General features: G+C 54.3%; 1 protein-coding gene across 3 annotated transcripts in view; it reads left to right on the top strand.

Annotated features, from left to right (window-relative positions):
- Positions 1-15,362, top strand: part of PTPRU (protein tyrosine phosphatase receptor type U) — a 56,617-nt gene that overhangs the window by 26,336 nt on the left and 14,919 nt on the right. The window contains exons 9-23 of one of the 3 annotated variants that reach the window (XM_066204228.1): positions 1,894-2,003; positions 2,310-2,511; positions 3,337-3,439; positions 3,549-3,822; positions 5,407-5,443; positions 5,981-6,119; positions 7,855-7,884; positions 8,841-8,998; positions 11,173-11,363; positions 12,494-12,566; positions 12,706-12,782; positions 13,494-13,511; positions 14,298-14,334; positions 14,640-14,737; positions 14,827-14,943. In XM_066204228.1, the coding sequence (XP_066060325.1) occupies positions 1,894-2,003; positions 2,310-2,511; positions 3,337-3,439; positions 3,549-3,822; positions 5,407-5,443; positions 5,981-6,119; positions 7,855-7,884; positions 8,841-8,998; positions 11,173-11,363; positions 12,494-12,566; positions 12,706-12,782; positions 13,494-13,511; positions 14,298-14,334; positions 14,640-14,737; positions 14,827-14,943 (1,664 nt within the window). The remainder of the gene's footprint in view (positions 1-1,893; positions 2,004-2,309; positions 2,512-3,336; positions 3,440-3,548; positions 3,823-5,406; positions 5,444-5,980; positions 6,120-7,854; positions 7,885-8,840; positions 8,999-11,172; positions 11,364-12,493; positions 12,567-12,705; positions 12,783-13,493; positions 13,512-14,297; positions 14,335-14,639; positions 14,738-14,826; positions 14,944-15,362) is intronic. The other 2 variants (XM_066204230.1, XM_066204229.1) reach the window with 2 other exon arrangements.

Raw genomic sequence — 15,362 nt, 5'->3', positions numbered from 1 at the left:
AGTGGGAAACCCTGGTTTTGGGCTGGAAAATGCAAGTGACTGGGCCCAACCAAGGCTGTTGTTTACAGCATCCCTCTTGGACCCCGGGCAAAGCTGTGCTGGGTGTGTGGGCAGGACACCGAGGAAAGTGTACTGCATCCATAGGTTGTCCAGCTGGTGTTTCAGTGCCCCCTATGGATCCAGGTGACCCACAGCTGGAGATTTAATTCTGCGTGTGCATGAAATAATGAAACTCAGTCCCAGGGACCTGTGGAAATACCTCTGTGGTGTGATGGTGCTGTGGGAAGTCAGTTCTCCCCCGTGCAGGCAGGGTGCATGCAATGCAAACCAGGGTAAATATATATAATTCCATAAATAAATGTGTGTGCAAATATGGATAGCAGAGGGGTATGTGCGTACCTGGGAGCTGTTGTGTGCATCCTCTGCCTCTCTCAACCTGGGACAAAAGCACAATACCTATACTTACATATGTGAATATATAGGTATTATAATATTAAGATATTATATAAATTATCCTATAGACAATAACAATGATACAACATATAATAACAGAAAATAAGAGAGAATTGTCTATATAATGCAGGCTACATATAATAAGAGAAAAGAACATATAATTATATATAGTGTAGGTTCTGTATATTAAAAACCAATCTCTGTAGGTACACACTTTCCTGCCCTACAGGTTTCTGTAATTCTTCCCGAATTTAATAAGTGCCTGTGTACACGTGTAGGACACAGTGCCTCTGATTAAATTAACTTGTAAATCAGGTGGAAACCACGAGTTTGCACGGTGGGAAGCGCGGGAGGCGATCTCTCTCTCCCGGCCAGTAATTACACCCGAACAAAAGCTGTGAAAAAAAGCCAATCAGAGAGAAGAGCTGCTGTCCCCTGCACGGTTTGGGAGTGGGGGATGCCGCTGGTGCCTTCCTGAGCCATTGCCTTGCCTTTCCTTGCTGACCGCCTCGGGTGAAGAAATCTGTCAAAAGGGAGCGGATATTGATCCTGGCTCCGCTGATTGCCGTCAGTGATTACAGTTATTATTGTGGTGGTGTTAATTAGAGGGGAGGCTGGGCCACGTCGAGGCCGTCTGCATGTGAGGATGTTGCTGCTCGCTGGCACTGTCTCCACAGGATGCTAATGGCTCCAGGGCGGAAAAGGGAATTTATTTCTTTTCATCATGCTGCAAAGCTCAGGCACCTGTGCTGCTGCCGGTGCCCGGGCTGAGGTGCTGGAAGTGCTACTTCTGGGGTTTGTGCTGGTGTGGAGACTTTCCCCTCCCATGGCAAAGTGTCACCAGTGGGGCCAGGAGCATCGGTGCCTTGGGTGTCTGTCGCTAGACAGGCACAAAAGAACTACACTCACTCGGTCAGGTTGTGAGAACGAAAAAGAAGGAAGCTTATTTGGGATTTTGACTTACGTAGTTTTTGGAGTTTGATGAGGGATTGGGGGACAAGGTTGACACTTCTTTGACTCCACTGGTCAACCTAGAAGTCTATCCGTAGTTTTTGGAGTTTGATGAGGGATTGGGGGACAAGGTTGACACTTCTTTGACTCCACTGGTCAACCTAGAAGTCTATCAATTTGTCCTTCCCCAGGAAGGAATGCACAGCTTTTAAAACATCACTTTTTGTTTATGTTACAATGTGTGAGAACTCCAGTACAGAAATGTAAAACATCAGAAGGCTGAAAAAATCAAAGCAACAGGCATCTCTCTGGGGAGCCACCAGCCCTGTCTGGTTGGCACATGCTGGAGATGGGTGACATGGCAAAGGGAATGTGGTGGCTCGGTCACAGGGCACAACTGCCATAGCCACCCAGAGGGGTTTCCTGGAGTATTTCTCCTTACAGACTGGTTTCTAGCTGCATCCAAGCACATCTCCTTTCCTTCCCCAGTGCCTGGTGGCATCGCCTCCGAGTCCCTCACCTTCACCCCGCTGGAGGACATGATATTCCTTAAGTGGGAGGAACCGGTGGAGCCTAATGGCCTCATCACGCAGTACGAGGTACGTCCTGGCAGTGTGACACCTGGGGGACATGGGAGGGTCCTATTGAGGGGTGTCCTGGAGGGGTCTGGAACAGCCTCTGCTGTTGGCCACAGGGATTAGAGACAGCTGCTGCTACCCCTGAGCTCTTTGGCTTTTCCAGTGAACCTTTGCTTTTGTTTCACCTCAAAAAAGTCCCAGACTGCCTCCAGGCTGCCTCGTGACTGTCCCTTCCTCTGAATTAATCGCTTTGATCCCTTCTCCACCCGAATCCGGTGGAATCCCCTCTCCTATGGCCATGGGTGATGCTGTGCCCTGTCCCTGTAGATCAGCTACCAGAGCATCGAGTCCTCAGACCCTGCGGTGAATGTGCCCGGCCCACGGCGCACGGTGTCCAAGTTGCGCAACGAGACCTACCACGTGTTCTCCAACCTCCACCCCGGCACCACCTACCTGTTCTCGGTGCGGGCCCGCACTGGCAAGGGCTTTGGCCAGACGGCACTTACCGAGATCACCACCAACATCTCTGGTAGGTTCCACCACTCCATTCCTGCTGCTGGGGCTTCTCCTCCACTCAGGTGTCCTATGGTGGTGTGAAGCTTCTGGCTCATTCCTGTGGCTTTGGTGACTGGGAGTGGTTTGATGGCTGGATGCTGCCATAGAAAGATGCTCTTGGTGGTGGCAGCTGTGCTGTGAGCCCCTGGGCAGTCCCCAAGACTGGTGGGTCCCTGTCTGGCAAGTCTGGCCAGCTCAGTGCTGGTGACTGGTGCTGTCTGAGCTCTCAGAGCAAGGGATTAATTTGTCTTTGTTAATAAGCTGTGCAGTACTCGGGGCTCTTCGCTCATGTCCATGGCACCGCATTAACTGCAGCAAATGGGCTGAGCTGAGCGTGAATGGGGGCACTGGGACAAAGCAGCTCAAGCTGGACCCCAGCGGCTCCAGCATTGGTTTGGGGACCGCAAGGCTATGCCAGGCATGAGGGGGGTCCCCCACCTTGGTCTGAGGGTGCCGCTGAGCTGGCTGAGGTGTGCTTCTGCCCTGGGGTGGGGGAAGCTCACACTGCCAGTGATTCTGAGTGGTGTTGTTCTTGGGCACATCTCAAGACTGGAGCATTTGAGTCCTGCTGAGGTTGGATCCCACTCTTGGTTTCTACCCCTCTGCTGGACTGGTGTTGGTAACCTCCCTTTTGCACACCTAGGGGTCCTCTCTCAGCTCCCTGGAGATGTTCTTTACTTTATTAGCAATAATTTGAATTACACCAATGGGTAATGCTTTGCCCTGGGCAAAGCTGCTCATGCCTCAGTTTCCCCCTAACCCAGAGGAGACCCGGGACTCACCCCAGCTCCCATTGCAGCTCCCACCTTTGACTACGGGGACATGCCATCTCCACTGAGCGAGTCAGAGAGCACCATCACGGTGCTGCTGCGGCCGGCCCAGGGCAGAGGGGCTCCCATCAGGTAGGTCGGGGCTGCAGGAGGGTAAGACCCCGAAACGGGGTAGCACAGCGGGGTCCAAGGAGGGCAGGACTGTTCTTACCAAAGCTAACCCGTACCTGGCCCTCACCAGCACCTATCAAGTGATTGTGGAGGAGGACCGGCCCAAGAAGCTGAAGCGGGAGCTGGGGGGGCAGGAGTGCTTCCCGGTGCCGCTCACCTTTGACGATGCGGTGTCCCGCGGCTCGGTGCACTACTTCGGGGCAGAGCTGCCTGCCAGCAGCCTCACCGAGGCCAAGCCCTTCACCGTGGGGGACAACCAGACCTACAGTGGCTACTGGAACCCACCCTTGGAGCCCAAGAAGGCCTATCTCATCTACTTCCAGGCCATGAGCAACCTCAAAGGGGTGAGTAGCCCTGGCACACTGCTCCAGCCAGGGGTTGGACCAGGTAAAGGCAGGCTGGGGTCTGAGGGTTGGTAAAAATGGGACTACTTTTAGATCCACCTCTCCTGGGTCACCCTCTGGGTTTACCCCTGATGTCCTGCCGGGGGGCAGTTGGTGCTCCAGGCCACCCTTGTGGCATGAGTGGGTGTCCTACTCCAGCACCCCTGGGTGGTGCCTGTCCTTATCTCTGGGCTGATGCTGAGGGTGGAGTAGCCTAATTTCCCCCACCCACTGCAGTACTAGCCAGGACACCAACAAGCGCCAGTGCAGAGGAAACCCCATTCCTGGAGCTGCTCCTGGGTTGGAGGAGGTCTGTTTGGGCAGCCAGAGCTGTGTGTCATTGCTGGGACCCAGCGCTGGCAGGATGGCCAGTCCCAGCTCCAGAGAACTGCTGGGAGCTCCTGGGCTGCCCTTCCCTCCATGCTGCTGCCAGTTCTCTCTGCGGAGCTGCACCCCCTGCATCCCCCATGCTGATTCCTCCACCGGCAGGACCCCTGGAACCCTGTGGGGATCCTTCTTGGCATCACCTGCTCCAGCAGCTCCTGTCCCACTCGCAGGAGCATCCTCATCCTGCACATCTCTGTCCTGCTGGAAAATGGTCACTGAGTCCTTTTCTTTGCTCCGGGATCCTTCACACACGCTGCGTTGTAATTTGAGCTGAGAGAGCCAGGGAGGATCTCGGCTCTGGCTTGCCTGGCACCGCTGGATGCTGTGTTACATCTTTCCTGCTGGAAGGCAATGGATTTATCCCAGCTACCTTCAGATGTTGGAAAAACGCTAGATCGTAGCTGGGGTTTTTCATGGTTTTTGTGCCAGATGAAGCAAGAAGCGGGAGAAGGAAAAGCTGGAGATCCCAGGGAGAGCAGTGCTGTAGCTGGCCCTGGCCTGGGCATGTGGCATGGGCAGGTCTTGGGCCGAGGGTGGATGGAGCAGCATTGGTGTCTGGTGTCCTGAGAGACTCGAGGATGCTTGGAGAAGAAGACAATGCTGCAAAAATGGTGCTTTATATTTTGCAACAGAAGCTGGATATGTGGAAAAATGGAATATTTTAGCTGAACCCATCCCTAAATTGCAAATGTTAAAACTGTTGGAGACTTGAGCTGGAACCTCATGGCAATCTTGGCAGCAGGTGCCGAGCACCAGGACTGGGGCTTGAAACTGACTGATGGAAGACAAACCCATGATGCTCTGGATGACAGCCTGGGAATGTTTTAGCTGTAGCTGGTGGCGCATTGGTGACACGTGACTTGGCTGCACCTGCTGGGTCCTCCCATGCTCTTGAGCTTTGCCTTCCTCTCTGTGCCAGTAGCAGTGGCTCTGGCTAAACCTGTGCTGGGGACAGGTCAGTCAGCAGCATCTCTTGGGATGTGGGTCCCCAGGAGCTCTTTGGGCACTACAGCACAAATCACCCCCAGACTCCCTCAGTTTGGGGGCTGAAGCACCAGTGGCCCAGCCCTGGGCCCACCCAGCCTCGCTTGGGCGGGAGTGGGGAGTGGAGCCGCTGGGATGCTCATCCAGCACTGACCCCCCTTTTTACCTCCGTAGGAAACACGGCTGAACTGTGTCCGGATCGCTCGCAAAGGTGAGCCCTCCCTTTCCCGATCCCACTGAGGCTGTGGCTCTGGCCCTGCGGCTGCTCTGGTGGTTGGGGCTGTGCTGGTGGGTTGGGACCAGCACTGCTGGTGGTTGAGCTGCATATGATGGGTTATTTCAGCCCCACCCCATGCTCTTTTGTTTCCCACTCTCTTTGGCATCTGGGATTTTTCCCTTGGTTGAATTTTCCTTCTTAATGCTGTTGCTATGGTGGAGGTGGCAGGTTGGAGTGGTGGTGCTGGATGCTGAATCCAAGGATGGATGATCTTATGTGGGGTGTGATGAAAGGTGTACAAAGGGACTGTCTCACCCCACTGGAACTGAGAAGAGGAACTTGTCTACGGTCATAGTGTGGCACTGCAGAGCCCTGTAGCATCTTGGTGGAATAATGTTTGTTCATGGAGAAACAAGTATCCCATGGGAGGAATCCTAGCATTTTCATGTCTGATGTTGCCAATCCCCCCGGAGTGGAGTGTGGTGGGTGCTCACAGCACCCTTGTGTCCTGCCTGTCCTTGTCCCCGGCAGCTGCCTGCAAAGAGAGCAAGCGTCCCCTGGAGGTATCACAGCACTCGGAGGAGATGGGCCTGATCCTGGGGATCTGTGCTGGGGGGCTCATCGTCCTGATTATCCTGCTGGGAGCCATCATCGTTGCCATTCGGAAAGGGTAAGGGGGCCTGGGCTGGTGCTTCATCTGTCCCTCCCTCCCTCCCTCCCTCCCTCCCTCCCTCCCTCCCTCCCTCCCGCTCAGCCTTTCTCTACCATCCCAGCACTAACTGGAGTTACTGGTGTGGATTCAGCTGTGCTGGGCAGGCTCCAGACACTCCCTCAAGCTGTGTCGCTGTGTGTCTGTGCATCCCACTGGACACAGTCCCTGTGCTCTGTGACACCAGGCACGGCAGGGGACACTGGGGACCAAGCAGCAAAGTCCTGAGGATTTCCCTTTCCCCTCTGCAGTTTTGTTCCGTGTCCCTCTTCCCCATATTTTTTGGTCTTTTGCCTCTTTCCTGCTGCTTCTTGGCTCTGTGCTGCTGTGGTGATCCTGCACGGATGGAAATGCTTCTGGCCTGTGCCCAAGCCCTGCACCGGTGCTGAGCCCAGCTGACCCCATCCCACCAGCTCTTCCCTGCCAACAGCAGCCAAGGGACCCCAGGGTGTGCAGCCTTGCACCCCCAGCCCAAAATTACAAAAATCCACTTGATCTACACTGAGTTGTTGCCTCTGCGCTTCCCTGTTGCCTTGGCCAGGCCAGCATGAGCACATCCAACATGGATATGGCCGTGGCCATCATGGTGGCCTTGTACTGGGGGAGCTCATGGAATGGGAGGGAGGATGGTGAGGGCTTTTTGGGACACTCATGCCTGGGAGCACTGGGGATGCAGGCGCTGCTTTTCACATGGATGCAATGCCCTGGAAAAGTGGCTGCTTCCGTGCAGGGCTCGAGGCAGTGCCAGGCCTGGGGGGCCTCTCAGAACTGGGATAAAGGACAGCAATTAAACACAGGGCTTGGGAGGATGGAACAAAGTACGTGAATAGCCAGAGGGAGAGAAAAACAGCAGGGCAGAGCCTTGGCCCTGTAAATCTGCAAAGCTCTTTATGGCTCCGTGCGCCCTGGAAGGATCCTTGAAGATTTATGCTGCTGGAAGAGGGGGGCTGTAGCATCCCTGCACAGTTTGAGGTGGAGGGCTGGCTCCTGGCTCCACTGGATCCTTCCCTGATGGAGCAAATGCCAGTAGTGCTGATGTGTTTTGGGAGGTGATGCTGTGGGCAGGAAGTTGTGAGTGTGGTTGCTGCATTCCCATTGCCAGTGCTGTGGGACAGGAGGAGGAGGAGGAGCTCTGCTTCAGCACCCCGGGATGAACCTGTCGTAGGATAAACCAGAGCCACAAATTAGATCTGCTCCTGAGAGCCCTGAATTTGGGGCTGTTGGGAAGCTGGGATGAGCTAATAAATCTTCTCCAGAGCGCTTTGCCGTTGGAGAAACACTGATGTGGTGGAATGGAAATGCAGCCTTGTAATACATTTGTCTCTAGTAAATGGTGCACTGGGAATGTGACATTACAACCCCGTCTCCTCCTCTGGGCCTCAACCAGCAGCCTAGGGGAAATCCCTACATTTGGGACATCTTTGTTGTTCGCTCTTAAAAATGATGGAATAACCCCTTGGACAAGGGTGCCGTGGACACCCACAAGTGTGGTCACGCTGAGAGCCAGAGCTTGTGCTCTCCTATCAGGATGCTGGCTCCTGCCCAGAGTAAATAACCTGTGGGTGTCACAGGGGAGCCTGATTCCTTTATGGTGCATTGAATTTTCTGGCAGCTGACTTGCCCTGTAACCTCCCTTTCCAATGCTGGAGAAGAGGTGCTTATGCAATTTCTGCTATTCTCTTTGCACGCTTGCCAGGAGGAACTACTATTCTTACTCCTATTACCCGTAAGTAATTGTCATTCTCCTGCTTTACCCTCCTCCTGGCCGCCCCCCTCACCCCGCTGCTCCAACAAGTCCTTATCTCTGCCAGATGCATTTTAAGGATCTGTTTGGATCAGGGAAACTAATGCTGCCAGGCTTGTTAGAGACAGGAGGCAGTGTAAAGGGGAAGGGTCAGTGACTCTGAGTTGAATTTTGGATTTTAGCAATGCTTTGCAATGTTCCAGCCCCACCATGATGCTAACATGGGCTCAGATCTCCTGTTCATCCTTCTGGTTTAATCAGTGCTCTGGCTTCTGGAGCCTGGTGCTGCCTCTCAAAAACAGTCCTTCAGGTTTCTTTGCCTAAATGACATGAATTTGGGGTGTGAGGCTATTTCCCAGTGAGAACTGGGATTTCCCAGCATCTTTTGTTGGGTCCTAAATAGAGACCCTGCGTGGGGGAAAAGCCTCCGCAGTGGGTACTGAGCATGGGTTTACTCGGGCGGTCCAGCCTATCCTTTGGGATGGATTTGGGCCCTGACGTGGCTTTAAAATCACAGAATGGTTTGGCTTGGAAGGGACGTTAAAGCTCATCTCATTCCAACCCTTGCCATGGGCAGGGACACCTTCAGTTAGGACCAGGGGGTCATGGCTGGAGTAATGGGGCTGGAAGGGCTGGGGCAGATCCATGTGATGGGAAATGGCCGGAGAGAGCCTTTGCACAAGGAGCACTCCTGGCTGGTGAAGGGCAGGGGACGGGAGGGGACATTGAGGTTGAGCAGCTGGAGTTGCTGCAGGCAGCGAGGGATACTGCACGTGTGGCTGTGGCTGGCTTGGGGCAGCAGGGCACGAAGGCATGACGACTTCACTGCTGCAAATAATCCGTCCTGCTCTCTGGAATAATTTGAGCCCAGGAGCTTTGAGGGGACCTTAGAGCACCTGATGGTGAGCCCTGCTCACATCTGCTCCTCCCCGCTGCAGGAAACCAGTGAATATGACCAAAGCCACCATAAACTACCGGCACGAGAAGACGCATATGATGAGCGCCATCGACAGGAGCTTCACCGACCAGAGCACCCTGCAGGAGGATGAGCGCCTGGGGCTGTCCTTCATGGACACCCATGGCTACGGAAACAGAGGTGAGGATGGGAGCCTGGCATCTCCAGTTGTTCTTCCACAGCTGTGGAAACAGAGGTGAGGGTGGTAACCGAGCATCCTCCTGCTCCCATCCCACAGCTGTGGCAGCCAAGGTAAGGATGGGGACCCTGGCATATCCCTGCTTCCTTCCAGCCACAGCAAAGGCGCCCAATAACCCTGAAAGATCACAGAAACAACCTGCCTGAGCTCAAGGAGTGTTTGGACAATGCTCTCAGGCACAAGGTGGGATTGTTGGGGTGTCTGTGCAGGGCCAGGAGTTGGAGTTAGTGGTCCCTGTGGGTCCCTTCCAACTCAGGATATTCTGTGATTCTGTTGAAGGCTTAGTGTTACATCTATTTTAGATGGATGTGTGTGGCATAGCAGGCTCTTCCCTGCCCTGTGTGAATCTCCAAGGGCACGAATTTCATCAGTGTTGGAGCTTTTGCCACCGTCCAGGCTGTGCTGAAGGGGAAGTTCTTATGGGGAGCTGGGTCTCTATCTTCTCATGGAGATCTGAGCTTATGGCTGGGCACGTTGAGGCCATTTGTGGGCTCAGGATCCAGCTGCAGCCCCCCTGGAACCGGTGAATCCCACCTCCTGGCTTACACTGAGGTTGGAAGCTTTCCCCTAGCCTTCCCCACGCAGCCTGGGTTTAGAAGGGTTAAAGAGCCCCTGTGCTCACATCAGAGGGAGACTGATAACTTCACACCCACTGGAGGATGTGTCTCCATGCTGATTTAGTTGTAAAATAACTCTTTGGATGCCCCAGTTTCAGCCATATGCTAATAACATCTGTTACAGTAACTGCAAGATGCTGCCTGCACGCGGCTCATCCGCACCGGCTGTGGGATTAATGTGCTTCCTGCCATTGTCTCATGGATCATTAAAGCCCAGAGGGCAAACTTTTCCTCCTCTTAATACATAGAGCTAGCTTAGGTGTATTTTCTCTTTGGTCGCTGTGCTTGAAACTCAAAGGCTGGTGGGGCTGAGCTGGGGAGCTTGCGCTGCCTGCCATAGCTGGGAGCCTCTCCATTGCCTGCAAACCTCCTTTATTAACAAAGGGAAATGAATGACTTGGTAACTGGTTGGTGGCTGTTCCCCCCCCATGCTTCAGTTTCTGTGCATTTAAAAGAAAGTCACTAATCCTCATGGAAACCCAAGTGATTCCTCAGCGTGTGGCTGTGACAGCACCTTGCAAATGCCAGCAGTTAATTAATTTCTCATTAATCCCAGCAGCTGATGAGCCCATTGGTCAGGTCATGGGGTGTGGAGATACTCTCCTGTGTTGTCCTGTTGGTTCTCACTGCCAGAGGGCAGAGTTAGATGGGATATTGGGAAGGAATTCCCTGTCAGGGGGGTAAGGCCCTGGCATAGGGTGCCCGGAGGAGCTGTGGCTGCTACTGGATCCCTGAAAGTGCCCAAGGCCGGGTTGGACAGGGCTGGGAGCACCCTGGGGACAGTGGAAGGTGTCCCTGCCCGTGGCAGGGAGTGGCAGTGGATGGGCTTTAATGTCCCTTGTAGCTGCCTGCCCATCTCTGGGAGTAGCGCAGAGCACAACCTTTTGTGCAAACCCAGATTTTGGGATCTGGTGTGGAAACTTGCCCTGACAAACATGGGTGAGATCTTAGCCTGGCTCTGCTGGTAGGGACCAGGCATAAAGGCATAAACCAGGTAAATACTGCACAGACCCCCCATCAAACAGCAGTGAGCTCCATTTGTGGCAGCATGAGGAATCCAGTGCTGGTCTCTAGCAGTGAGGGAAATGAACTGTTAAGCTGTGCTGGAGACTTTGGCAAGGCGATTTTTCAGCTCAGGATCTTGTGTGAATATTTGGGTGTGGAGCTCTTGCTTGTTTGTATGAGAGCTCATTGTTCCAGCCGATGGGAGATGAGGTTGTTATCCCCTTATGACCTTGCCCTCTGATTTCTAATAGATCTGCTGGGGTCCTAAAAGGCTGAACTGGGCATTTTTGGCTTTGTGGTGTAGGAGGAGCTGCAAAGAACATGAAGGAGGTGGGAGTGGGATTGGGGGCTGGACCCTTGGTGGTCCTCAGTGAGGGCCTGCAGCATCTTCTGGGGATGTTTCCCCCACCCCTCTGCGGGTGTGAGGAGGTGATGGGGACGCAGCCCCAGGTTTTGCTGCCCTGATAGCCCCTGGTTGTCCATCCTTTGTACAGGTGACCAGCGCAGCAGTGTGGTCAACGAGTCCAGCAGCCTCCTGGGGGGCTCCCCACGGCGCCAGTGTGGCCGCAAGGGCTCCCCGTACCACACTGGGCAGCTGCACCCGGCCGTGCGCGTGGCCGACCTCCTGCAGCACATCAACCAGATGAAGACGGCGGAAGGCTACGGCTTCAAGCAGGAGTATGAGGTGGGGACAACTTGTGCTAGTGTCTCAGGGCGAGTGGGAGGTAGGATGGATGGGATCTGCGTGCAAGGAGAGGATGCTGCAGGTCTGGAGCTCTGGATGGGAGGTGGAGATCACAGCATGGGGGGTGTCCCTGAGTCTGGAGCAGGCAGCTCTGGGTTTTTTGTTGGCTTGAGCAGGTCCCTGAGGTAAGCCAAACCAACCCTGTCTGCAGTGCATCATCCCAGCTCTCCTGCAAGGGCCAGGGCTGCTCCTTCTTTTCCCTCTCCTGGGCATCACTGTGTCATCTTCTGCTCTCAAGCACACTTGGCCTGTGATAGGCATGATCATAGCCTAAGGACGAGCAAATCCTCTGCAATCTGGCAGCTCCAAGACCATGAAGACTCTCGGGAGAGGATGCTGGGGAGGGTAATGCCAGGGGAGGGATTTCTTTCCCAAGAGTTGTTGGCAGCATCATGTCCATCCCAGCTGGTCAGGTCAGAGCACTCGTAACAGAGCCAGTTATTTTACAAGTCTTTGCCTCAGAACAGCCAGTGGGGTCATTTCCTGACTCCTTGGTGTCCCACAGGTCTAGAGATTGAAATTTCCTAGTGAAATTACTGTTTAATGCTCAGCTGTTTCAGAACAGGAGCTCTCCCTCCGCTTTCACACATTGGACAAACCAGGGCTTGCAATAATCATTAGTGCTCCTTGAAAAGCTGCTGTATGTTCTTGGAACTAGTCATTTGAAAGCACTCAGATATTATGGGAGGGGAGAAAACATGTAATTTCCTTCCACTTTCCCCCTCTTATGCCAATCTATGAATGTCACTGTTATTACACACAAACCTGTTCTGTGCTAGGGAGAGAAAGGAGCTGGGGAGGTTTAGGGAAAAAAAAAAACCTACAACCAACCCTGGAAAAAAAAATAGGCAGTCTGTAATTTGCTGAAAAATGGACTACTTTATGGATGCAACAGGAGCATGTAGCTGGCAGAGTGTGCTGTGGAGGTGGAACTGGGGCTGCAGGAGCGAGGTGTTGGGGTGGAGGGACCGACGGACCACCCTGTCTGTCATACTCCCCAGGGAGCTTTTGGGGCTGGGGGGACCCTACAGTCCTGCCCTCAGCTTGAGATGTCAATCCTTTCCTTACAGAGCTTCTTTGAAGGCTGGGATGCTTCTAAGAAGAAAGACAAGACCAAAGGGAGACAGGATCATGTGTCCACATGTGAGTGCCTTTAGCAAAGACTTAGACACCTCAAACAGCTTCAGAATCCTGTGTTCTGCAGATTCCTCGGCCAGAGTGATTGCCCGGGATGCCCTGGTGAGTGACCAGGCACTGATGGGTCCTTGTTCCCTTTCCCCAGATGACCGTCACCGCGTGAAGCTGCACCCACTGCTGGGTGACCCCAACTCTGATTACATCAATGCCAACTACATCGACGTAAGTGGGGACGGGGCCTGTGTCCTTGGGGCTCTGGGCTGCAACAGGAGCTTCCTGTGGAATCTCAGGGTCTGTCCAGCAGCATTTGGAGGAGTTTGGACAGCCCAGGGTGGGCTGGTCAGTGCATTCCTGGAACACACTGCCTGATTTGCGTTCATCAGCAGTTTCTGCTCATTACATCTCTCCCTTCTCTGTCCCTTCTTTTTCATTCTCTCTCTGCTTTTCTATCCTCTTCCCCCTCACCTGTTCATGTGGCCGCGGATCTCCGTCTCCCTGGGTGAGGGATGCAGAGGTTGAGAGGACCAAGGGACCAACTGGGGCTCACACTGGGGCACCCCTCCATCCTGCTGGTGTGTGTGAATCCGGGCAGAGCCCAGCCCTGGTGTCCTCTGAGAGCAGTGTCCCCCAGAGTGATGTCCCCTGTCACCTCTGGTGATGCTGAGACTAAAGCAGGTGCAGGAAGGCTCCAGCCTCCTGGAAGCAGCAGCAAATTCCAGTCTTCCCTCCTGCCCAGAGGGTGTTGTCTGTCAGTGGTGGCCTGATCCCCATGCCCAAGCAGTGTCCCTCGGCCTGTCTGTGTCCCCTGTGTCCTTTCTGCCCGTCTTTCCATGGCCTGCTCTGGGGCGGGTGCTCTAACCCCTCTCTGGTCTGTGCCTCACTAATATCTCTGATCTTTTTCTCTCAAATCTGTGTCCCAACGGGATCGTTAAGATTCGGATTAACCGAGAAGTAAGTAGACTATTCCACTTCTCCTCCCTTCTCTGCTTCCATCTCCTGCCAGGCCCTGCCCTGGGCAGTGTGGTCTGAATACCATGAGGGAGAAGCAGGCTGGGAAAATGTGTCCATAAGCCTGGGAATGGTCCAGGGAGTGGGAGAGCAAGGTCTGTGTAGCACTGGGGCATTGAAAGCAGGACCCATGTGCTCAGAGAAAGGAGTTGAATTTGACCCACAAAAATCCCCTGGGAAAAGACCCATGGGGGATGGAGAAGCCACTGTCACCTCCATGCATGTGGTGTGGTTTAACTCTGCTGGACCCATGGCCAGGGTGTGAGACACTAAGTTCACAGTCCCTCTGGCAGTAGCCTGGCTGGAATGTGCTCTTTGGCATGCCCTTGTTAAGGGTTGAGCAGCTGGGATGAAGGAGGGGAGTGGGACTGTCTCAGCACCAGGTGGCTGCTGTGGAGTGGGGGGTCACTAATGGGGCTCTCCTGGCCAGTGGTGTGGTGGCAGCTGGAATGGAGCTCATGGATCCCTTAAGGTGCTGATAAAGGATTTCTGTGCAGACCAGAGGTGCGGGTTCAGCATTACATGAGCCTCTTGTGGGATGCAGGAGATGCACCCTCCCAGGACAGGATGTACTGAGTGTGGGATGGCTGCTTAACGTCCTCTCCCTCTTGCAGTGGACTTGCAGAACCTGGCCCAGTGGCTGTGGGGAATTTCTACCAGTTGGGTGACTGGGAAATGTCTAAGGGTCTGTGCTCCAGCTTGGGACTGATGTCTCTGCTTCCCTTGCAGGGCTACCACAGGTCCAACCACTTCATAGCCACACAAGGTGAGTCGTGCCCTGCCCTCTAAGCCAGTGGTTCCTCAGCTCCTGATGTAGCAGCCAGGTTTTGTTTCTGGTGGGATTAGCCTTGCAGGATCAGGAAAAGAAGGGAGGGGTCCCATGTAGAGCAGCGCCCACCCCTCCTGCCTCCCCTCGGCACTGCACAGTCCTGGAAAAGGGCTCTGAGGTGCTGTGAAGCTGTTTGTGCCTCAGAGGCTGGAGTGGGGACATGGTGGCATTGGCCCACTGCCAGGGCTGGGTTCTGCTTGTGGTGCCTGTCCATCCATGGGGGCTTTTACCGTGTCTCACAGGGCCCAAGCAGGAGATGGTGTATGACTTCTGGCGCATGGTGTGGCAGGAGCACTGTTCCAGCATCGTGATGATCACCAAGCTGGTGGAGGTGGGCCGGGTAAGGATCCCATCCCATCGCTCCAGGCTCCAGCTCTGCTGGAAGCCACCTCCACAGAGCCAAACCCCCATCCTGTGCTCCCCTTGCAGGTGAAATGCTCCAAGTACTGGCCAGATGACTCCGAGATGTACGGGGACATCAAGATCACACTGGTGGAGTCAGAGACATTGGCTGAGTACGCTGTGCGCACCTTCGCCCTCGAGAGGGTACGGCCCTGCCCCTGCCTGACCCTGCCTCAGGGAGAGGCCCCCTCTCGGGCATCTCTCACCCTCCACAACTTGGCATTTAGGAGTATCCTGTTTCTTTAACCCAATATGGGGTCACCAGTCGCTCCTTCCTTTGCATTTTCCCTGGCTCTGCACCCTGTGCTGGGCGAGTGGCTCAGTCCCACCTTCGTCTGGACAGCGAGCGTTTAATTTTCGTGTGAGTGTGGTGGGGGTGAAGGATGCATTCCTCTCCTCTTGGCTGGAGGTGCAGTCATCGCTCTGCAGCATAGTAACTAGAGATGGAGCCAGTGCAATTTACCCCTTAATCTACAGGAATGTCAAATTACTCTCTGTTTATAGGGCAGGGAGACTTGTGGCTGCTGCCATCTCCTCCTTTTTTTCCTTGGTGATTTTTAACC

The sequence above is a fragment of the Chamaea fasciata genome, unplaced genomic scaffold (assembly GCF_029207755.1).
Source record: "Chamaea fasciata isolate MVZ Bird 193981 ecotype frontalis unplaced genomic scaffold, bChaFas1.0.hap1 SCAF_26, whole genome shotgun sequence".
Taxonomy (NCBI): domain Eukaryota; kingdom Metazoa; phylum Chordata; class Aves; order Passeriformes; family Sylviidae; genus Chamaea; species Chamaea fasciata.
The sequence above is the reverse complement of the archived record's forward strand: the minus strand, read 5'-3'. Positions and strand labels throughout refer to the sequence as shown.